We start from the raw sequence: 26,209 nt of genomic DNA, 5'->3' as shown, positions 1-26,209 counted from the left end.
TTTAAATATCTAAAAAAATAAGTAAATAAGCCACAATTAATCATTGAGTGAAGGTACTTTTTTAATAGAATGAATAATCTGTCATAAACTTGCTGTTGTCCAAATTCGTATGCATTCATGTAACTCAAGATTATGTCTCCCAAAAATTCAGTATAAATAGTTAAAAACGCATTATTCCAAGCCAACCTCAACTTAATTTTCAATTAGACATCCTTCTGCCTAAGATCCATGAATTTATTAAATTATTGAATGGAACAGTTGGTCTTGCTTGAACTCAGACGGGCAACTTTTGACGTTGAGTAGCGGTTGCATTAATTCAACTCCATACTTGTAGTAACATCTATAACATTGTTAATTTTTTTTCCTGTTTAGCCTCTGGGAATCACCGTCAGGTATTACTTCAGAGGATGACTGATGATATGTATGAGTCTAAGCGAAGTGTAGTCTTGTATAGCCTCAGGTCGACATTCTGAGATCTGTGGTTTAATTGAAACTCAACCACCAAAGAACACCGGTATCCACGATCTAGTACTCAAATCCCTATAAAAGTAACTGCCTTTACTTGAATTTCAACGGTGGAATTCTCGACTTCGAAATCAGCTGATTTGCAGAGACGCGTTCACCAATGCAATAACCCCGTGAGTTATAACATTACCAATTAAATCCACTTAGTTACATTGTATTGTATATAATACTATTGCTACTTGTATCTAAATCTGACTTTATAATTCCATTATACAAACCTTTCTTTCGTAACTACTAATCGTAGTGCTACCCATCTATATATATTTGAAGTACTTGATTCATCAGGCAAAGTTAAAAGATATTTAAAATAGCAAAAATGTCTGTCACAGTAATTTGAACGAAAGTCATGACTCAGTACAGAACTGCCTGAAACTGAAATGACAATTTCATTGAGACTTAAACAGCTTCATGGTAATACTGAGCGCTTATAAATTCATGATTTGGCCAATGTCAAAAAGTGAAATTTAACTCAAGTGTCAAAGGAATTTTATTGATTTTTCTTTCTGCTTAGATTGTCTGAACAATTAAAAATCATTTTTTACTTCCTTGTAAGAAGTAAAGGAAGTATTATGATCGCGAAAAATTTCGGTTTTCAGATTTCAACGGAAATATCCATTTTGACCATCCGTGAATCCATTTTAATTAGTTTCGGCGTGACGTCTGTACATACGTATGTATCTCGTATAACTAAAAAATGATTAGCCGTAGGATTTGAAATTTTTGATTTAGGATTGTAACATCTAGTAGTGCACCTTCTCCTTTTGATTGCAATCGACTGAACCAAAAGTGTCCATAAAAAACCCAAATTCCAAAATAATTTGGATTTTGGTTAACTGCTGCAACCCTCATTGAAAGATTTTCAACGATATATCATAATAAGAGGTACTTATTTTCATTGGTTCCAAAGTTATAACCAAATGAAATTTTACTTAATTAAATATTTGGATCTTACAAGGGGGAAGGCCCAATTGGTTCGAATCAGACTTCATCTCTTGTTTTAACTTTTTTGTAAATTTAAACATTGATTTATTAATAATTATTAATCTCAGATTGTAAAAATGTTTTTACAATAAGTAATAATTCAATAATAACAATAAAAAAAAAAGATAAAATACCAGAAGTTGTTAATGAAATAAAATTTTATGTACTTTTCATTTTAAAAAATGTGTAATTAGGCGTTCAAGGAAGTTAAGTAATGTCCACATCAGATTTCTTTTATATATCTTGTTCATGTTTTTGAAAAACTCATCATCCAAGATTTTCTATTACCGTTTAAATGCAGATTCATTAAAAACTTATTTCTAATGGCAAAATAAAAATTGCTTCTTCCAAGTTTATAATATTTATGTTATATGTATAACAAAAAAAATTCACTGTTCAGTATCTTAAATTCTGCTGAAACTTCCAGAACTATCCCATCATACAGAGTGTTTTTACTGCATTATTTTTTTAATTAATTTTATCACCGTTTGTTTATCTTTCTTTTATACCATATTATTTCTGGAATAGAAAATTTAATCGAAGTTATCAAGTGAGTTGTGGAAATATGAAGGCAATATATCAAGATATCAGAAGTTGAATATTAGCTGTTACGTGTATAGTTCGGTGTCCGCGAAATGGCTAATTTGAGCGGTGTGTTGGGTAAATTCTATGAAGAGTATGCGAATAATACCCCCAAAAAACTTAAAATAATAGACGCATACTTGTTATACGTGTTTTTAACTGGTGTAATACAGTTTCTTTATTGTTGTTTAGTGGGAACTTTTCCATTTAATTCGTTTTTGAGTGGATTCATTTCTTGTGTTAGCTGTTTCGTTTTAGCAGGTATGACTCGATATCTCTCCATTTAAGGATTGTTGTAGTTGTTTTTCTCTATTGATTATGTTACTGAAATATATGTTTTCATTAGTCGTTAGGGAAACTCTCATAGTTCCGTATGTGTTATTTTTACGGTTGTATAATTTAATTATATGACCGTTATAAATTTCAGGGTATAAAGTGCCCTCAAAAAATTCATTTGACTTTAATTTGACTACAAACACATAATATATAATAAGGTTAATCGTATATATTCCATTTTAATCTACATATTTCACTTTGGTATGGTGACCATAATGTAGGGTAAGATATTGTAATAGAGTAGTTTAGTAAATTTGCATGAGAATATCAGAATCTTACTTGACAATTGCAGAATAAGGAATGTGACATTGATAAAGTTTATTGCAGCTAGACAAAAAGTAATGAAGAACTGAGTGTGTTGATAATAGATGTTTTAACTGTTTCTGTGGTCTTCAGTGACTGTTGCTGCCGTTTCTCACCATGGTGTTGACTTATGTTTTTGCAGACAATTATATTTCGTGAGGAAGATACGTATTTAGATTTTAATAAAACATTGTGTTAGATTTGAATTCTGTTTATTGTGTATTTGATCATTTCATAATGTTCAAGTCTGTTATGATATGATCTTTTGTTTGTGTCTGCTCGTAAAGAAAAATTATGTATTTTATTGATTTTATTTAGGCTGCTGTTAATGCTGGTGGATTTTGATTCACATCTACAAGGCCAACTTTGAATCTAACTTTCTTTGTATTTTGTTTCTTTGAGGCAGTGCCAGAGCTGCTAGATTTTATGCTACAGGAGCTTGTTGAGAGTTTATGTGTATTAATTTGTTTCTGGTTCTGAAAGCTTATGAATGTGTTCATACATATGCAATTCCGTAATAATTTTATGTTGTAGGGGCATATTGTGTTTGTTGTTGATAGTTTTGTGTGTAATGATCTGTTTGTTGTTCTGAAGACTATATTTTACTTAGTGTATTTAGCTTGGACTATAAGATGACTTTGAATGAGGTTATAACTTAGACCAAATATAAGACTATATTATTCTTAACTTAACAGAACAAATATAGACTAAGTTGTGTATATGAGCTAAGTACTTAGTGTATATATACTTGGTTATGCAGTTGTGATATTTTGTTTTTTATTAATATTGCATTTTTTTTTTGATCCTCTTGGTTTTATTTTAATTTATATTGTACAGGAATGGAGTCCGAGTATATATACATTTGTGTCTATAGATACGTCATTGTGATGAATATTTTATATTTCTTTAGGTGATGGTGGATGTATAAACTAAAGTAGTATTCTGCACTTAAAAACAAATAATCTATAATCTTAAATGTGAGGTCAAGAATGTAAATCATTACGGAATCACCTGTAATTTTAATGAAATTTAGAGTGTATCTTATTTAGAACCTTAGATATTCATTATAATTAAAATTATTTATTGGAAACATCTTTTATCAGAGTCAAGTCCCATATAAGTTATGCAAAACCCTAATCAAAAATTTTGTAATTCAGCACTGTACAAGTTTAATGTATATTATTTTTTGATTACATTATTGTATGCAATTATGGACTAACCTAACAACCAGCCAATTTAATATTTAAAGTGATGATGTTAGAAAGCAAGTGTAAGGTTATGTTTGCTGATATCCTAAGTTAGTACACGGTATCGTTAGTTTTGTAACTTAAACTTAACTAAACCCAATTAAATTTCATTTAAACTAAGTTATTTACTTGCAAGTAAATTTACAACAAAGTTATTGCACATTTACTAAAACCTTCATCTTAAGCTTAACCTAACTTAGTTTAATCTTAAGTGAATCTAATCTTAACTTAATTAAATCTAATCTTAACTTAATTTCACAAATATTTTAAAAATAGCTGTTTTAAAATTACTTAATTTAAATATACTAATATATATTAATTTAAATGCACTTAATTACACTAAAACCAAATTATATAGTCAAAAAATAATGCATAATATACTGCACAGTGCTAAATTATGAAACTTTTGGCAAGGGTACAGTTAAACTTAGGAGGGATGCAACTCTCGTGAAAGACATCTCCAATAAATAATTTAAATCGTGACTAATAACTTAGGTTCTAAATAAGGACCTATTAGGTATATAATGAATTCCATCAAAATCAAAGACGAGTCCACAATTAGACATAATTACCATCAAGAAAATTTAGTTGTTTATTAAGTTTTTATTCAGTTGTAAAGTTTATAGTTTAATATTTAGGATCCAGTTAGCATACCACCTAATCTTTTACACGTATAAACATGTATGATGATTACAATCTATGAACACATATATGTGCATTTTAATTTAAAAAAATTAAATTTATAAATTTAATTCATTATTGAATTATAACATTCATTTATATCTTTTAAAATTGCTTCAAATGGATCAGTGCTACTCAGTTTTTTCTTCCCTGTAAATTCTGCTAAATATGATTGCATGAAATTTTTTTTTGTTACCCCATTTCACATTTGCATTTGTTTTAGGGTTTGTGAATTTACAAAATTATAATGATTAAACTGTATAATGTTAATATCCTTCTTCCCATAAATTCTGATATATATCCAGCTGTTTGATGCAATTATTGAGCCAGGCATAATATTTTCTTTTGTTATAGGCAGTAATGTATTTTCTTCTCTGTCAAGAAATGAAATGACTAAATTTTCAATAATCTTTCTTTATAACTTCTAGCCAACTACTTCTTACACCATGTTCCTTGTGACAACTCTTCTTATAACTTCTCAACCTTATTTTTGGACTGAATTTTAAGGACATTTGATGATTATTAGAAAACATCTTTATCTTGGGAATTATTCCATTATTTTGCAAAAAGTTAATAGCCATCATCTCCTCACTGTTGATTCTAAAAATATTTTTTATGTTGTATTCAAATGAGCCATTTTAAATAAAACTGTTCATCTAATTTAATATATGTCATAATAGATGTAATAATTATATGTTTCTGTAATTTCAAAAAAAATTTGGTGGAAATGCTAACTCACAGGTATCATAATTTGTAACTTTAAACAGTATATATGCATTTAGAGGAGGGTTTTTTAAATTAAGAATTACAACAATATAATTGTCCAAAGATCTTTTTGTCCCCAACCAATATGGAGTAAACTCTTTTGCATTGGGATGTCTTAAGCGATAACTAGTTTTAACTGTTGGAGCAAGTAAAGTTAGCCGGAATCTGTTCAGAATGATAGTTTTGATTATATTCAGTAATTTCTATTATTTTGAATGTAGTTTGTTCTTTTATTGCAATTTAATCATTAGAGAAATTAAAAACACCTATAAATAGTTTTTTGCTTCGCAGTTTATATTATTTTATTTATATTACCTTGTTTGACTTCTTCTTGTGTAGTGTACTATTATTTGACAGCAATATTTTAGTATTAATACTATATTAACATTTCAATATTTGACATGAATTTTTTAAAATGATTTTTTTTTGTCTTCAGTCATTTGACTGGTTTGATACAGTTCTTCAAAGTTCTCTATCTAATGCCAGTCATTTCATTTCAGTATATCCCCTACATTCTACATCCCTAACAGTTTGTTTTACATATTCCAAACATTATTCCAAATGTGCCTTACCTACCCAATTTTTCCCATCTACCTGCCCCTCCAATATCAAAATGACTATTCCAGGATGCGTTAATATGTGACCTATAAATCTGTCTCTTCTTTTAACTGTATTTTTCCAAATGCTTCTTTCTTCATTAATGTGCTCCAACACCTCTTCATCTATCACTTTATCCAACCATCTGATTTTTAATATTCTCCAGTTCTGTTTCTCAAGAAGCAGAAATAAGAATGTAAAGGTCGGAGAAACCGGGAAATATACCTAGATTAAAAACAAATTCAATTAGTAAAAAACACTCAAAAACTGTAATAAAAAACAGTGCATGCATCTACACTTGACTAAATAAATTATTTGTGCATATTAATGAAGTAACATAAATATGATACGAACAGATACATGATACACAAAGTTACGATTACAAGACTATAAATTTACACAAAAAAATCTAACGTATGTCTTTAGCGATATTTTTTAATAATATCTATGTAAGCAATAAAATATACAGTAAATAAAGGAGTGTATTAAAATGCATTCAACCATAAAAATTAAAAAAATCATTATTCATAATTATGAGCTGGCATTACTGAATGAGCTGGCATTACCTTCTAGCAATCCGACGGACAGGATGGAAAAAATTGAATTTGAATTTTTTCCTCAGATAAATATACGTTAAAATACTACTTTGCACAGAAAACGATACAACCTAACCAATTACAAACTCATTTATAATCTTCTTTTTTTTTTTGTATTTTCTGCATCATTAGAGGCGTTTCCTTGATCTAATGTGAATTGAATGATAATGTTCTAATATTATACCTGATATTTTATAAACTGTAATAGTTATGAAATAAGATAGATGTACAGACATCTACCACATCACCTCATCTACCTCAAAAAAATAAAAGAATATTCATAGTAGAGAATTTTTAAGCTTTACTGAACATAAATATTAATAAAAACACAGAAAATTTACTTTTGGAAGAAGGTTACGATCAATTAAAAAAATTATTTGCATTAATTTGTTAAATTATATGAATTTCTTCCATTCCCTTACAGTAATATAAATTTCAGCTCTACAAAAAAAAAAAAACAGATAAGAATACATGAATTACAATAGTTTAAGTTATATGCAGAATTTAAAATTAATAATAAAATTAAGTATTTGTATCTATGCTTCTGTAAGAGAAAAGAACTGGTCAGTTCTCCACACCTCTTGACCGCAGACAATTTATGTAATGCTGCTTGTTCTTTATATAACAAGCACTGGTAATAGTAGGTAGAGGTGCAGTAATTTACACCTCACCACTTATCACTTGGAAACAGTATTTATATAAGTTGATAATTTAAAAAATTTAAAGGTGAAAAAAATTAAGAAAATTCCACTTTTTAACAAAATGTCAGAAGCCTAGTTTGGGACAAGAAAGTACAAGTAAAATGCAAAGAAGCCCTTTAAAACTTATTTGAATTTGTATAGAAATAATGTATGGAATTTTTTCAAGGGTACGGTGTTATTCATGATACGTTGTAGAAATTAACAGTGAAGGTTTGCTACATTACTGTCGCCATCAAAGCAGATTTTTTTTTGACACCGATATAATATTGATAATTGTATCCTATGTGTTTAATTGTTAGCCAAAGAAATTAGTTCATTGTTAATTCCTAGCAAGTCTTGATTAATTTGCCACCGTCCATAAAAATTTTCATTGCCATCCACATTTATTACGGTATTATCAATAAAACTGTGTTCACTATTTATCTCTATTAGTGAGAAATATTTTCTCATCATTTTAACTAGTTCATATATCAATTTCCAATTTTAAAAGGAATCATGCTTTCAAACTTCTCACAAAAGTTACACTCTACCATGACATTTCATTAGTGACCAGATCTTCAGTCAAATTCAGTACGACATGGTAGGTGGTAGTCTTAAAACTGAATGACTCTTAAGGTGCAATAAATCGTGAGATTTTTTTTTTCTTCAGTTATTCAACTGGTTTGATGCAGTTCTCCAAGATTCCCTATCTAGTGATAATCGTTTCATTTTGGTATACCCCCTACATCCTACATCCCTAACAATTTGTTTTACATACTCCAAACGTGGCCTACCTACAGAATTTTTTCCTTCTATCTGTCCCTCCAATATTAAAGCGACTATTCCAGGATGCCTCAATATGTGGCCTATAAGTCTGTCTCTTCTTTTAGCTATATTTTTCCAAATGCTTCTTTCTTCATCTATTTGCCAACAACACCTCTTCATTTGTCACTTTATCCACCCATCTGATTTTTAATATTCTATAGCACCACATTTCAAAAGTTTCTATCTTTTCTTCTCGGGTACTCCGGTCGTGCAGGTTTCACTTCCATATAAAGGGCCGCTCCAAACATATGCTTTCAAAAATGTTTTCCTGATTTTAAATTAATTTTTGATGTAAGCAAATTATATTTTTGAATGAAAGCTTGTTTCGCCTGTGCTATTTGGCATTTTATGTCGCTCCTGCTTCGTCCATATTTAGTAATTCTTCTTTCCTTTTAAAATGATTAAACATTTAAATATTTTTTAAGAGATTAAAAACAAAACAGAGCATTTGTTATGTGACCAGTTTAATTTTTTAATCTGGAAATTATTGGTAATTTAGTTTTAATAAAGATGTACTTCAAAAATTAATTTTTAATTAAATATAATTTAATTACATAAACTGTCAAGACAACAATATGAGACACCCTCCCAGTTTGGGAGGGTTTTACATATATATATATTTATATATATGTATTGTTATAACATATATGCCTAATTTAATAACGGTAGCAGCTCAGATGTCAGCTGGAACACAGTATACGTACGCGCTGGTACAAGTGTCACTCCCGCCGTGCAGATGACCATGTTGTTCTCCCACCAAAGTGGCGCTGCGGCCCCACCACTCTCATGCTCCAATAAAAGAGCATGCACGACAGTGAATTTTTAATTCATTGTCGACCACCATCTGGAGAAGACCAAGAAGTTCCCTGGTCGCCTCAACATGGGACCTCCCGGCGGATGCCATCCCTGCAGGAGCAGCAGGCCTGACCGGCCGGCTGAGGGGGTCGCTGTACGCAGACGTTAATGTCCCATTCCAGCTCGCCAGGCTTCAATCGCCCTGGCCGGCAGACTCAGCAGCAGGAGCTGGCCCAGTGTGGGATGGCTCGGGGAGAACTACCTCGGTCACACTGGCGAAAGACGACCGATGTAGACTCGACACTGCAGGGCTCTGGGGACTACCACTCCCATGCTGTGTGGGGTCCCAACTGCCAATGAGGGGAAACCACAACTCCCCGACTGGAGACCAGCTTCTGGACTAAACAGCTCTTCTCAGAGTGAATGCAAAAAAAGGCCCTTTGTAGGGCTACTATAAGGTTATTAAATGCCACGTGCCGTCAAAGCCATTCGGTGACAATATATTTATAGTTCATGGCCATAGTAGTATATATTCTTTTTTTTATGAGACAGACTGAGTTATTCATGAGACTTAGTTAAGAATTAGACTGAAAATATGAAAGCAGTATCAGGTTGTCATAATATTGCTCCCTTGATTATTAATATCACTTAACATAAAATTGCAATTGAAAATGTAGTTTGTGTTCTATATACTATTTTATATGCTAAGTCTGATTATGTATTCTGAAACAACCTATCACGTAATGTTCTTAAGTTACAACCCCTTAAATTTATTTGTTCCATCATTCATTGAACAAATGATACAAATAAGGTACTACATCTGTATGTTTGCTTATTCACATCCGATTTATATTGTGATGCATGCTGTAGACCTATATTTGATACGTAACAGTAGAATGCCATTTCATGTCAAGCCAGACATGTATAGTCAAGTAGACATGTGTAGGCATATCATTGAGTTATGTAATGAGTAATTCAACATAACAAAATTTTCTTCACGTTATTTTTTTTTTTCAGTATATGAGTTCAGCTCTTGATTTGTCGTGTTCTTTAGTTGTGGTAATGGTTTTATCATACACAAATTATAAAGATTGTTTCATAAGTGATGTCATAAATTAAGTGAAAGATTTTTGACACAACAACTTTTGGTATTATTTTATTGAACATAAAGATTTGTTAAGCTACGTGTTTGTGTTTCACGCTGTGTTTTATTGCACTTCATGGTGAAAAAATTTTATGAAGTATTTTAAGTAATTAAATTTTTTAAAATTAAAACTTAATTGTTTTTATACTTAAGTATTTCTGTAATGTCTTTACTTTCATTCATTAAACAAATTTTGAATTTTACAGTGAATAAAAATCAGGCTTGTAAAATTTCTCCAAATATTTTTTTTGTTATGTTTATGTAGATTTCACCATGAAAAGTCAGTGAAAACCAGTATCAAATCTGCTGAAAATTGCTTACAATCATTATTTTAACCGTCCCTTCAAGATAAATCCTGGGCTCCCCATGTAGCATGCATAAAGTGCTATGTTAAATTAACCCAGAGGTTAAAAGGAAAAAAAGAGCATTTGCCTTTTGGCATATGTATAATTTGGCGAGAGCCTACTAACCATTATGGTGACTGTTATTTTTGCATAACAAATGTTACCAGTTTCAAACTATAAAAACAGTATTGTATTGCATACCCAAATGTTCATTCAACTATGAGACCAGACACCATGGTGTTGATTTACTGATTCCAATCGCTCCAACTTCTTGGAAAGAAATTTTTGATTTCCCAGAAGGCTCAATCAATGAATCCTCAACTTCAATAGATATTAATTACATTCCAGAAGAATCAAATACTGAAACTCACCATTGAGGTTAGCAGAATTAAGCGACCTAAATGTGACTAGTATCTGTCAAAACAACAAGTAGAACTCCTCCTAGGTTCATGTCTTAAGGAATGGAATTTATTAAACAATGATACTAAAATTTCAGTATATAGAAATTGAAATGAAAATTTACTGAAATACTTTAGAAGAGATGGTTTAATTTGCTCCTGCCATGTTGTTAGGGGGCTAATGTCTGAACTGGACATTGAATATGTTATTCATGATTGGCATTTATTTATAGACTCATCAAAAAGAAGCTTAAAGGCATTTTTATTGCATAACTTGAATAAGATTTCTTTTATACCAGTAGCACATACTGTAGGAATGAAAGAAACATATGAGAGTATGTCAAAAATTTTAAAAGCCATTAAATATGATAAACACTCATGACAAATCATTGCTGATCTGAAAGTGACAGTGCTTTTTCAGAGATTAGCTAGGTTTGGTTTGGCAGATGGGTCTTTGCCTGAACTGTAGGATCGATGGTATCGTGGACCATGTCCTGTGTGTTTCCCCGAAGTAAGAAGCTGAACGTTCTGGAGTTGTTAGGTAGCTTGAAAAACTTTGTACTTTTCTGGATGTGCGAATTAACTGGAAGGCAGAGAATGGTTGATAGTGGCTGGCTTCCTCAGGTTACTTGCCCTGCAAAGAGCAGTTAAAGGGGTTTGATGTTTATTTTTAGTCACAGTAGTATCCTGGTGGACTTGTTTGGGCGTTTTGTTTATTTAAGGTTGGCTATTTTGCATTGTGCCCTGGTTAGATAAATTTAATTTGTTATTTGGTAGGGAACTCAGTATGGGAGGGGCTATTTCAAGATTCCGAAAGTGGATCAGACCAGAGATCTAGTAAGTCGGTGGAAATTTCCTCAATGTATTAGGGTACAGAGTTCCCAATTAAAATTAAACTTAAAAGTTGACTTGAACTAAATTGATATATTTCAGATGACATTTATTTTTAATTTCTGAATTAGGAGCAGTATTTGGTCTAAATTGCTGTAGTTGCAATCAACACTTGTGTGGTAGAGATTATTAACACTGATTTGGACTCTATTTTGTTATGTAATTACACTCTATGAATTTTGGGTTACTTAAGACTATTGACTAGAGTCCAATGATTTGATCTAGGCGCAGTTTTCGCGCTTCCACGAGCTTGGTTGGATAGATTTGAGGGCAACTGTATAGGACAAAAGAAAGAAGATGTCCGAAAAAGCTTGCAGAGAAGGCAAAGGCCGAGTTATTAACTGATGGAAATATCTACAGAGGCATTTGCATTGCTGGCATCCTGACTGAGGCCTAGCTAATGACTGTTATATGTAATCAGTGAAGAGGGTCAGTAAGACGACCTGTGGGCATAGCCCATCAGAGCTAGGAACGGAGACAGATGGTGTGGTGGATTGTGACTGGAATTGTCACAAGGTCTTCCTCTACGGCGGTCAGGATGCCCATGGAAAATTAGCAGGGTAATTTCATCTTTCTCCGGCCCGATTCCCCTTTAGTCCGTCCACTTTCGATGATAGTGTCTTTTGGTCTAGCAAGGGTGCGCCTGATGGGACTCTAGTTACTGGAGGGTGCAATGCGCTCATTTCACCAGAGTCTCTCATGTGTTGGCGATAGGCCAAAATTGTAAGTCGAAGGAAGGAAAAATGGTTAGTGAATTTACGTTTTGCAGGCTCTTCTTCACTGTCGCCATCTTCATCCTGCATCAGCCCAGTCAGGGCTTGGTCTAGTTCGTCATCGTGAGATGTGAATCCTGCTTCTTTCTTCCTTGGGCTGTCTTTTTGTATTCGGTTGTAAATAAATATAACCGTAACCATAGCCGTAACCGTAACCATGTGAGCCCTGAAAAGGGCAACACAGGGGAAAGTGCAGGCCTCTTCTGTCAGGCGACTGCTGGGGTTTTCTTCCATCGCTGTATTTGGTCTTCATTATCTTCTCTAAACAGAATTAAGGATTTTGGGGGTGACTTACAATTTATGTAAGTAGAATATTGGCACACATGAAGGAGCAGTGATCGCCTTGTGTGTGCTGTAGATGACAATAGCAAGAAACAACAAACATTCATTTTCTTTTAGACATACATGAATTTAGGAGGTGTTTGGAGAGACTGCAAGGTCGAAAATGGTGTCCTCCTTGTTTGTTGTAGTAAGTCTGTAGCACCTGTAACAGACCTGAAACAAAAAAAAAAAACAGAAACTGGATGTACCCTATCCGGGGGTGTGTTATTGTTTTGTTTATTTGTTTCTGGTGTGTCGTATAAATAAAAATGAATAATAATTAAATTATTCCATTTAGTGAAATGCTGGTTACAAATGTTAATTTCCAACTTACTGTGTAACATATTCAATTTTTATTGTTGGATTATTTGCTGAATAATCAAAAATGAAAAAAGATCAATCGTACAGGAAAATGAAAGATAACAAGAAGAAGAAATATATCTGAAAAAAAAGTCAAGAAGATTAATATGAAGAGGAAGAAAATGTTAAGAACAAGGGAAGAATAAAAAGATTAAGAGAGAATGATGAATATAAAGGTAGAGAAAATTTGAAAACTAGAGAACGTGTACACGAATTAAGATCAGAAGAAGTATATCAAACCAAAGAGCGATTAAATGATTGGCAACAAAAAACAGATAAAAGAAATGAAGATTACCTCTGACTTAACGGAGACTATTATCCAATAGTATCAGAGGAGTAATGAACTAAAAAAGAATTTTTTTCAATTTATTAAAGATTGGGCATGTATGTATGTGTTGTTCTTGTGAGGATCTGTTTTTCAGTCGCTTTGTAGTTAACTTTAATGTAGACAAAGTTAAACAGAAATTTCAGAATATTTAAATAGAATTAAACCAGAAAATCCAAAAATAATACGATTCTAAATTATCATTTTCAATTAATATTAAATAATCAGATGTTTCACCAAATCTATTACACATGCACATATGTAATAATGCCTATTAAATTACATATACAGATTTTTAGAAGTACATAACATTTCATTTCATTTATAAATTATGATTATTGTTTATTAACAATAAACAATATTTTATTGTAATTATTGAATGAATAATTATTGTAAAAAAAATTTTACAGTCACCGATTAATAATTTTTAATAAATCAATATATTTGAATTAAAAAAAAAAGGAGATGAAGTCTGATTTGAACCGATATGCCAAATAAGTATTGATTCGAACCTTGTAAGATCCAAATATTTCGTCAATTAAAATTTTATTTGGCTATAACTCTGAAACCAGTGAAAATTCCACTTGACATATTGTTGAAAAGCTCTCAATGAGAGCTTATTACTGCAATTTTAAAAAAAAGTTCAAATTTTTTTGGATTTTGAGCTTTTTTTTGGACACTTTTGGTTCAGTTGATTGCAGTCAAAAGGGGAGGTGCACAACTAGTTGTTACAAAAGTTCTAAATCCAAAAATTCAACATCTTACGGCTAATCTTTTTAGTTATGCGAGATACGTACGTACAGACGTCATGCTGAAACTAGTCAAAGTGGATTTAAGTTGGTCAAAATTTATACTCCATTGAAATCTGAAATTTACTTCGTACAAAGAAGTAAAAACAGAAATGGGAGATACTCTGTCCGGGGGTGTCTTATTGTTACTTAAGACCCTAATCCACAGCACTTATCTGTATGTAAACTTAACGTTGGAGGGGTATGATAGTTGAATGATAAGCCTAATAATGACAAACCTTACAACTTAAGCTTTCATTGTTTTATTTTATCGGTGCCGATGAAACAGATCTTACTTTCGCCCTTTTTTTTTGTTAACTTTACCTTCTGATCTTACCTTAGAACTTTGGGTCTTCCGGCATCTTCAGTCTGTGTCATTCTCATATATCATCTATTAAAAAAAAAGAGGGATGACAGAAACGCAATAGCGGGGCTCCTGACCTGGTGAATTCGGCAGTACTCCTGCATACCATCTAAAAAAGGGTTAAAATCTTACCTTCTGATCCTACCTGACTTGGGAGTCTTCTGGTGGTTTCAGTTTGTTATGCTCGTACATTGTCTAAAAAAAAAAGGCCAGAACACCCTATCCAATTGCACGAGGCTCAGGTTTGTTATCCAATTTCTCCTAGCCTTGCTAATCATGGTGGCTTGTCAAAGACAGCATGAGGCCTTTTCCTTATGCCCTGTGGGGTAGGGTCCTCTAGGCAGATGTCTTTGAGTTGCAGGTGCTCGGATATGGTGGTTTTCCCAAAGAGTCTGTGTGCCTGTGCAACACCCACTTCTGATACGGTCTTCATACATTGTAGCAAAAATAGGGTGTCGATGGTTGTTATAATAGCCAGAGGTACGTTCTGGAATGCTCGGGATTTGAGCCAATCTGCCCCTGGGCTTTATAGGCTTGTTGCCTTAATAATCATGGTAAACTCCTTCTTGGAGACGCGGTCTATTTTGCAAGGGGGCCTGCCCCACCTGATCAAAGTAATTTACAAGAAATGTTTTCACCTGGGTAGCATGGTTTACATTATGATCGGGGGAATTCGAGATGAACTGATCTTCCAGGACATCCACGAGCACCTCTGCCTGGTCAGATTCATAGTAGCCAAAAGGCCTCTTTGACCATGCACTGTGTGGTGGGGCTTCTTTCCTGCAGGTAGTCTTTTATTCAGCCTGAACACCGAAAGAACTTCTTTGTATATAACAAGGTAGTTATGCCACGATTCCTTGTGATGCTTCATTAGCAGCAGTTTCATCCTGGCCATGTTGTTGTAAAACTCTCTTTTAAATTGTGGGGCGGGGCGGCAGGGTGAGGAAGATTATGTGGTGTTGTGTTTTTTAATCATGTTTCTGTGCTTTAAATAGGTTTTTCTAGAACACTTGCATTCTTGAAAACATGACAAGCAGAACTTTTTAAAAAGTTTTCTAAAAGATGTTCTTTATTCTAAATATGATGAAACACAAATACATAAAAGATTGTAACGATTATCTTTATGAGGAGCTAGCTACTGATGTCTGTTTAACATCAGTAGCTTAAGTGAAGGGAAGATGTCAAGAATGATTATCAAACAAAAAGAAATAAAGCACTTTTACTACAGACATGTAATTAGATTTTGTCCTAAGTACAACTTTGCACTATAGATAATTAAAAAAGGTTTATGACTAAGTAGTCTTTATTCATCGTGTAAAATTAATTTATATGCTGTACTCTAATGTAATTTTTTATTTAATTGAATCAATGATGAATAACTTGCTATTATACGGTGAACAATTTAAAACCTGCCCGAAATTATTTATGACTGCTGTCTGGATTGCAACTATATTGCTAATATTGGTTGTTTCTGTTACTAATCTTTATTGTTGTTAGTTAAACAGTGTTCATGCATCACTGTATGTATCTCATATTTTTCCAAAAGTTTTATTTTGTGTCAGAAAGGATTATGTTAATCAAAGCTTATGTGCATTTATAATCCTTTAAGGAAATGTGAAATATTTTCTTAAAAGTTGCTTAATTTAAATATCACAGTAAGAGTAGCAATTAAATTAAAAAATCACTTAACAAAAGGAGAATCAATGTATGATGTGTAAAGTATAAATCCTATTGTTGGGTCACTGTTTTTTTTATGACTATCAATACAAGAATGCTTTTATTAAGAATGAAGAAGATATCACACATGTAGAACTTCACTTTCCTGCATTCAAACAGTTTTTGTAGTTTGATCATTTAATGTGGTGGCCTTCACATTCTACAGATTGCCTGCTTGTGATTTCTACCTGTGGGGTTATTTGAATGATAAAAGTTTTAAAAACAAATCCTCACACATAACTGAGAGTGAATATTTAATATTATTAAACCCGTTGATTGTAAATGTTTGTTTTGATGTCTCTCAATGTGATTACTTGAGTAGAAAAATGTATCGCTGAGGAAAGTGCCCTCTTCCAACATCTTGAGTAAAAATAAATTATAAATTTTCATTAATTAATGGAAGTACAAATGGTTTTGTGTTTTTATTTAATTTATTTTTAAAATCATTAAGTAATTGGTTGTTTGGGCAGGCTTTCTGAAACAGGCCGGTTTTGGTTGTCCAGTCTGTATTTCATAATAATTAACTCCTTATAAATTATATTAGAATTCTTTCAAAACGTCATGAAGGATCAAAAATAAAAGATAATTTGTATTATGTGCAATGAATTTGTTTTAGTGTTTCAGAAAATAAATAATATTTTCTAATTAATTAAAAAATATTTTAAGTCTTTACAATTTAATTTCTATTGAATTATAAATGTTGGAAAGGGACTACAGACATATCACTTTCATATAAACAAGTTTAGATTGCAGAAAAGTTTAGGCTTTTGATTTTCCTATTGAGGGTCTAAATATAATTAATAGAATTGAAGTACTTTCTCAAGTAGAAAGCAAATCATTTTATAAATTAATACTAATAAAATAATATTTCATAACCTCTCATATAAAAAATTAAAAAAAGTATTACGTACACCAGTAACAGTTTATAGTAGCTTCTTTTAGCCAATTGACAACTTTATTAGAGAAATTAGTAATTTAATACCTGCTTCAACTTTTACAGAGATGAAATTAATTAAAAATCATCAACTATAACTATAAATAAAACAAATGATTGCTCTAGTTGAAAGATTGATCTTTTACACCTTTTAATTGCATGAATGGTTAATATTTAAATATAAGGAAAAATTTTTATTTATTGATTTTCTTTGCTGCTAGGATGCATTTTACTAAAAATATGTTAACGGATGCGATGCTATTTTATTTTTTACTTTGTTTACAGTATGTCTAAGACTTCAAGTTAACCTACAGAATAAAAATCAGTTTTATGGTATAAGCCCTGAGCGTGGTTTTGCAGATTTTATCTTTGCACATATTATTCTACATATTGTTGTTATTAATTTTATTGGGTAAAACATTGGTAAGTTTGATTACATATTAATTAAATTTCATTACAGTAGTTGATTAATTATTACTTCAAAAAATTAACCAAAATATCCTACTCTACTATACAGCATTTTTGTTTGTCTGTCTGTGTGTGCGCCCCCCCTAGCTTAGCACTGGAATGTACCGATCACTAGTGGAAAATCCCAATTTGTTTGTACATATCTTGTGGTCAGCTGTATACTTGTTTTTCTTCATATAATCAATAATTTTTGTTAAGACTCAGGTTTCATTTCTTCCTTTTTTATTTGTAAAAATGAATTTTTTTTTCTTACTCTATATAAATTTTTACTCTTTATAAATTCTCACTTTTTTCTTACTCTTATTAAATGAGTTTGTCTAATGCTGTATTGTTAGTCAGTCTTGTAGTAATTTTAAGAAAATTAATAAATTTTACTATCGTAATATATTCATTCATTATTGTAGCAGATCTTAAAACATAACTGCCTTTGACACAAATAAATGAATACTGAAAATACCATAGATTATCCATTAAAATTTTATATATGATTTTTTTTTTGGCCTTGTAGTTACAGTTAAACATACTTATTGGAAAAACAAGTGGGTCAAATCAAATGGTAAACAATAAAGGTCAAAATTAGAAGAAACAATAATGGTGAAAATTAGAACTTTGAATCTTGTTTATCCTCCTGAGCGATTTTTTAATTTTGAAGCCAACTTCTCTTTTGTTATTGTGTCAAGGAAGGTTAGTTTCATATTACGATAATTTGTTTTCTAAATTGAATATAATGTATAAATAATAAATTTATACATTATAAATTTATTATTACATTTATATTTAAGCTTCCAGCTCTCATATTGAGTGAATTTGTATATGGATATTATGGATCTTGATGAAAATGTTTAGTGTGCAATCTTTAAAAGATAACTAAACTGATCCAGACCAAGTTTAATGGGGAAGATTTGCTGATATTTTTTCGCTTTTCCTTGATCAATTTTCATCATTAAAAAAAAAAACACATTTTTACATAAGAGATAATCAATTTAAACACCATAGGCACGCCCTGCAGCTAGTGTATTAAAACTAAAAGTAGGAAAGCTGTCTCTTTTATATGAGAATATTGGTCATCAGTTCTGCATTTCATAAATGAGATTGTGCAGAACATTTTTATTCTACAAAAACACTATCAGACAGTGATGGGGTGAATTTTTTCATCAGCCTATATGTGTATTATTTTGATCCAAGACGTTGCCATATGAAAAAAAAAATTTATATTTATTTCTCCCCATGTAAAATACATTTTGGCAGGGTTTCTCAATCTTTCAGTATTTGTGATCCAATTTTCAATCATAATGCTTATCATACCCCTCCACTCATACATTAATAATGTATTTTGACACTAAAGGTACACTATGACCTTAATTACAAATCTTACAAATTGGCAAGAATAAGTAAATTTATTGATATTTGGAAACACTGATCCTCTGCATTGACAAAACTAGAATCGATGCTTCTCTATAGTTCTGTCTTATATCCACCATATCAAACATTCTCATGGCTTCCTGAGAAGTTATGATTTGTCTCGAACATTTCTGGAATGTCTGCGCAAACATGTATAAATGCTGCAACTTGTTCAATTCCAGTCAATCTCAGTCAAATCAATCCTTCTATCGCTATCAAATCTATAGTGAAGCATTAACAAGTGCACAGACAAGCGTGGTTTCGAAAATAAAATCAAGAAAATATTCTCATGAATATTTAAATTTTGGGTATACCAGTAGTGAAGTAAATAAAGAAGAAAGGCCCCTGTGTGTTGTTTGCTCAAACATTTTGGCAGCAGACAGCATGAAACCTGATAAACTTAAACAACATTTGGAAACGCTTCATAGTGAGTGCATTAACAAAACCCGAAAATTCTTTGAATTAAAATTAAAATCATATGAAAAGCAACATCATTTTAAAAAAAAAACTTTGTGAATGAAAAAGGTTTACTTGCCTCTTACAAATAAAATCGCTAGATGTAAATGCCTCAAAAGCCATTGGTGAGAAGCTGCGAGCTGCAATTGAGATTGTAGAAATTATGTTTGGAGATAATTTTTCCTAACTATTGCAGTCCATACCTCTGTCAAATGATACTGTTGTCCATCAAATTGGTGATGTAGCTGAAGATGTACAGCATCAGCTTTTTGGGAAGTTGCAAGACAAATTGTTTTCAATTCAGCTTGTTGAGGCAACAGATAGCATTAAAAATTCTCATTTCATTGCCTATGTTTGATTTTGTTATGGTATGTCAGAAGTAGAACTACTTTTCTGCAAACCAATAGAACTCAAAGCAACAGCACACGCATTATTTGCTGTCTTAAATGATTTTATAAACAAAGTGAACATAGAGTGGAAAATTTGTATTTGAATATGCACTGATGGTGCTTCTGGAAGATTGCAAAGTATACAAGCACTTGTGAAACAAAAATCTTCACAGTGTGTCTGACACATTGCATAATTCACAAGAAGCTGTGGTTTCCAAAGAAATGAGTCCTTGTCTGAATATTGTGCTATCAACAGTTGTAAATTATACAAAAATGAATCCCTTAAAGTCAAGAATCTTTTCTGGACTGTTTAAAGACATGGGTGTAGTACATTCTGCATTACTCTTATTGCAAGGTAAAATAGTTATGTGGGAAATTTTTGTAATGTGTTTATGAATTAAGGGAGAAAATCACCATTTTTCTAGAAGAGGAAAATTGACCGGAAGCCGAGAAGTTTCAAGATGATTTATTTGTGATAGAATTGAGCTACTTGGTCGAAATATTTGAGAAACAAAATACCTTGAATCTTCAACTTCAAGTAGCAAATATAGATATGTTGGATACGAGCGATAAAGTTAATGCTTTTTGTAGAAAACTGGAATTGTGGAGCAGAAATTTAAAGCAAAAAACCTAGAAATATTTGCAAATGTCAATGAATGTGTTAAAATTTACAAGGCTGAAGAACATATGAAAGTTGTTTTTGTAACCATTGAAAATCATTTAGCCATGCTGGCAAAGAATTTAAAAAAGTATTTTCTTGCTGATAACAACTTTGTAGCAAGTTACGACTGAGCTAGGGATCCATTTCAAAATACTCCTAAAGGGCTCTCCGTTGCTGAAGAAGAAATTTTCATGGCAAGTGGCAAAATCAAAAGACAATTTAGTAATAAATCACTCTGAATTTTGAGCAGGGGTGGAGTTTTTGTACTGAAAACAAGAGCATTTTGTACACTATAACAATTTTCAACATCCTAACTTTGCAAAACCGGATTTTCTGCGGTGGCTGCTTTGAAGACAAAATATAGATCTCAGCTAAATATAGAAAAAGAATTCTGTGTCTGTTTCTAATATTAAATCTTCCGCCAAAAAGCTTTACTCTGCAAGATAGGGCCAAGGAAGTCAGTAATAATTATTGAATTTGTTTTTAATTTAGTATTGATCAGCACAGATACAATCCTATTTATAAGTAAATGTGTATTTTATATTATTTATTATGTTCAAATGTATTTTGTTTTGCTTTCCTTTCAGTAAATTAATAAATTTTTTAAATATTTCCTTTACGATATGCTCACACTCCCTTAGGGGGCACGTCCCACAGGTTTAGAAACACTGCATTATGGTATTTAATATGTAACTTGATTTTGTTAGTTTTTCTTTTCAATAGACGTTTTGAGTTGAATTGTTGGAACACTTAGTTTTATATCATTATTTAATAAATCACAACGAACATCTGACAAACATTAAAGTGGTATCACTGGTTAAATGGAGCAATAAAACTAAATTTATTTTCTTTTTCTTTCTATTCTTTATTGCAGTTTATGTTGATTTCAGAATGAAGTATATCTTTTAACTACTTCATCTTTAGGTAAATTTTCTAGTGCCTCTAATTCTTGCTATAACAAAACAACAATCTGCATTTTATTTTTCTTTCATTTTTTAAATGTATCTTGGTAACAAACTTAAGATATTATCTGTACAACTGATGAGATAATATGTGTCATTAGGTTTCAATAAAGTTTTTGCAATGTTTTCTTATTAACCTACGTAGTGTTCACATAAACATTTATAGAGTGTATACTTTATAAATATAGATGTGACTTATAGTTAAACATAATCTACATTCTTGTAGGATATAGTCAACCATTGATGTGTTAAAATTTAAGAGAGACTTTTACAGACATTATAAAATATTATTATTTAGTAATTATATAATTTAAATAAAACAGATTATGGGTTGTACATGTTTACTCCTAAATTATATTAGCATTTTGGATGTAGTTTAGCTCAGCAAATTTCAAAATGCAATTGCACTATTTTTAATTAATCTAAAAAAATTTAATTTTTAAATGACAATGGATTTTCAGTATTTTAAATTTCATCCCCGCTATACTATTTCTAGTTATCAAGTGAAACAAAAAAAAGCTACACATGTGTTAAAAATTTAAACATAATATTAGCTGTTAAAGAGTACTTTTTAATTTTTGAAAATTTCTTACTTTGGCTTCCTGGTGAAACTGTGAAACCCTGTCACAGCAATTCTATAAAGAACGTTGTTAAATTTTTATGTTTCTGATCAATAGGTATAAATTGTTAATTTTATATTACACAAATATATATATATATATATATTATACATTTGTGCAATATAAAATTATGATATATATTGTATTAAGTGCTTCCTTACTAATACGAAAAGTGAAAATTGCTGGCAAAAAATCACTGGTGTTAGGTGTTAAACAAAATGTTATAATGATTTTTTATTAGTGGTTACTTTTTTGCATTCTGGGAAATTCTGCTGAACTAATTAAGTTAGATCTTCAGCTTACATGGTTAGTGATAATTATAAATTTTAAATCAATAAAAAATAACATCCAAATGTTTGGAATGGTTAAATTTTGTAAGGACAAAAATTCTTAACAAATAAGTCACTATAAAATAATAACTTAACAATGTTTCTAATAATTTTAACTACGGTAATCCCTTTTATACATATTCTGGATATCCAGACTATCAAGACCAGTTTAGCTGGCATTAGAATACTTAAATTCATGATCAGAAAATTTAGACTTTTTATATTCACATCAAAAATGAGCAACCACAGATTACAACTTAAATTTGTGTGTGTATTTATAAGCAAATGTAAGCTTTCCCAACCGTAATTATGTTATAACTTGCCCATCACTATTTAAACAAATGAATGACAGAAATTATAGGCCTATTCCTGTGTTTAGGTCAGATTTTTCCAAATTTGATGTTGTTCTAAGTAAAATTCTTAACTTCTTTCGAGGCATAGGCGAATCACTGTGTTATTGGTCTCTCAACATCTCTCCATCCTGTTGATTTTATTTAAAATCATTTTTAAGAAAGGTTCTGTATTTTAAATAAACTTCACCATTTTTGTGGTCTCTGTATTGTATATTCTTTTCCAAACTATTCATACCTTTATTCATCCAAACCACATTCAATCCCACCAGTCTGGATGAATAGGTTATACTGTAATTGATGAATGCCTATAAATTTTTTGTTATTGCAGTTGACATGCTAAATGCACTTTTAACTTAGTCAAATTGAGTTCTGTTTTGCAGATCGTGTTTGTATTCATTTGGTAATACCATATCATTATCCACATATTGTGTTGATACACAATATGATTTTGTTTTTATTGAATATATTTAACCATATCGTACAAACTTTTGTTTTTAGTTTATACAATTACGTCTTCCTATCAATTATACTACATAGTAAAACTATTCATTGCTACATAGTTTTAAATTGCACACTTTTGAAAAAAATTGTTAATTTAATATGCATATTTTGTATTGCATATAAAAATATTTTCCATTTTGTAGTGTGTAGTCTGGTTTTTTGTGCTGAATTATTTTATTGCCCTGGTCAGAAAATGTTGGTCCTTTCTGAAGAAAATATTTTTAAAAATTCATCTTTTTAAAAACTACCTCTAACAGTTCTGATAAAGAATTGCTTAGGGCAATTATTATAGTATTGTATTTTATGAGGGAGTAGGAGGAGAATATTTACTAATGAGCATTTAGTCATACTTTTTTGTGCCTTTAAGCTTACTTTGTTTGCAAAGTACAGGAAAGAATCCTTGAATTGGTCTATGAGCAACGCTCTATCAAACCACTCCCAAGAATGTAGAACCTCTACAGGCATCGCTCAATAGGGTTTAGTTTTGGGTTTTTTCCCAAAAATGAATCAGGAGGAAAGGGCTAGGTGTGAGAACGGTCTGCAAAAGTAGATCGTCCTCTACATATCTCCTCCAACAGGAGAGCAAAAACCTTTCGTCTATTTTTGTTAGCGGAACAGTTTTGTATGTGAACATAATTAATGAAAATATGTTTCTGCAAAACTAACTTTTCTTCAAGTAATAGCTCACCCATTCTTAAAATTATGTGAATTGTGGAAGTATATATTTTAGCTGTAAACCATTTAGCTAGATCTACCTCTTCTGCAAGTAAATATTTACAGAAAATTTGCCTTGTAATATTCAAATAGGTAATCTTTAAGCATGCCAGTTTCTGATGTGATGAATATTGTAAAATTTATTAATTTAAATTACTTTGTATCCATAACTTCTGCAAATAGCTGAAATTACAGACACTTACATAATGTAAGAAAATAGAAATTCTTATGAGCAAGCATCATAGTTAACAAGCATATTTTTTTAACATTATAATTCATGAAGTTCTAGTTATTAACGTGCAAATACATTAATTTATTAAATTTTGATTTGTGAATTAGAATGAATCATTCTCTTGGTTTTAAGCCTTAGATATCAGTATTGACACAGTTTAACTGTACAGAATAAGGTGTAAAGAATGTGTTGTCACACAAAGTGTATGACTTTTCAAAATATCCACATATGAAATATGATGTTAACCCACTGTTCAGAATTTTGATCTATCACTTTCATGTTAAAGTTTTTGTGGAAATCTTTATTGTTTTTATAGTAATAGCCATAGCTAATGTAATAAAACAGATGGCTTTGTTGACTTGAGACTTAAGCATGCATGATTACATGATTTCGGCCCTCTTGCCTCACAGATATTTACATTTCTAACACCTCATACATTATTACTATGAACATAAAACCTGTGTAATATAAATATTTCTTTTTTTACAGATTTTCCAAATTACATTTAAAATCTTGAAAGATGGGAAATATACTGAAGAAATGTTTTACTGTACATACAAATTAAACTGGTTATTGTTTGTGTTAAATTTTATTTGTTAAATCCTTTTCTGGAATTGTAATTTGTATTACCAGTATACCTTTTCAAATATATGTAATTTTTATATGAATAAATAAATACGCTTTAAAAGATATATATGTTTTAATTTTTTTACCGACAATTGTGTGTATTTTTAAAACTTGTGGCGTTATGTAATTTAATTAGTAATGTGTGTTTAATTGTTTTGTGTGAGATAATTTTACGAGGTTAAGTCTATTATTATCCGCAATGTAGTTATAAATTTTATTGCTATACAAATAGAAAACTTAATATACATCATTTTTCAACGTAGTCCCCTTGCATTTCAACTCACTTTGTCCATCATTGCACAAGCTTCCTTATGCCCTCATAAAGAAGGTTTTTGGTTGAGCTGTGAGGCAGGAATGCACCGCTTCTTTCACAGTTTCATCTGAGGTAAATCGACGGCCCCTTAATGCCTCTTTGAGTGGACCAAATAAGTGGTAGTCAGAAGGGGCAAGATTAGGACTATACAGAGGATGAGCCAGTACTTCAAAGTTGAGTTTCAGCAGTATGTGAACGGGCATTGTCGTGCAACAACACAACACCTTTCGACAGCAGTCCTTGGTGTTTGCTTTGAATTGCAGGCTTCAGCTTAGCAGTAAGCATCTCACTCTAATGTGCACTGTTTATTGTCGTGCCCCTTCTTTCCTCATAATGTTACAGTACCTGGGCCTTGTGAGTCCCAAACAACCATAAGCATCAGTTTTCCTGCGGATGGTAGGGTCTCGAACTTTTTTTGCAGGGCGAATTTGGATGTTTCCATTCCATACTCTGCCGTTTACTCTCCGGCTCGTAATGATGGTGGATCCTGCTTACAATTTTTTTTTAATTATTTTAAATTTTATAGTAGTTAAAAAAATTTAATGTAAAATTATTAATTTTGATCCAAATTATAGCATGGGCTGTAATGTGACAGAAGCTGGATGTTTTATTTTCTTAGTTGATTTTTTTTTTTTCATTAATTAGATAAAAGATATTCCAGTATCCAAACAACAGGTGAATCAAAAAGCAGACAAATCAAACCTAACTTCAAAAAGGAATAATTTACAGAAAATAATATACACAAAAATAATTCCGTTATATATATTTTTTTAATTGTGTGTCATTTTTTAGACAGTATTGTTAGACAACCAGACACCCACCTTTGGAAACATAAGCTTGGACGTATCAGTTTGGATTATTTGTTTTCATTTTCCTTTAAAAGCTACTTAACATCCATGAATAAATTATTTT

The 26,209-nt window shown here is 31.1% G+C and overlaps 1 protein-coding gene across 1 annotated transcript; it reads left to right on the top strand.

Moving 5' to 3' along the window:
* The first annotated feature begins 2,076 nt into the window (after positions 1-2,076).
* Dad1 (dolichyl-diphosphooligosaccharide--protein glycosyltransferase subunit) lies at positions 2,077-25,049 on the top strand. Its single transcript, XM_075359073.1, has 3 exons — positions 2,077-2,349; positions 17,557-17,694; positions 24,847-25,049. The coding sequence occupies exons 1-2, from the start codon at positions 2,142-2,144 to the stop codon at positions 17,685-17,687; spliced, it is 339 nt and encodes a 112-aa protein (XP_075215188.1). The 5' UTR covers positions 2,077-2,141; the 3' UTR covers positions 17,688-17,694; positions 24,847-25,049.
* The last annotated feature ends 1,160 nt before the right edge of the window (positions 25,050-26,209 follow it).

The sequence above is a fragment of the Lycorma delicatula genome, chromosome 3 (assembly GCF_047948215.1).
Source record: "Lycorma delicatula isolate Av1 chromosome 3, ASM4794821v1, whole genome shotgun sequence".
In the NCBI taxonomy this organism is placed as follows: domain Eukaryota; kingdom Metazoa; phylum Arthropoda; class Insecta; order Hemiptera; family Fulgoridae; genus Lycorma; species Lycorma delicatula.
The sequence above is the reverse complement of the archived record's forward strand: the minus strand, read 5'-3'. Positions and strand labels throughout refer to the sequence as shown.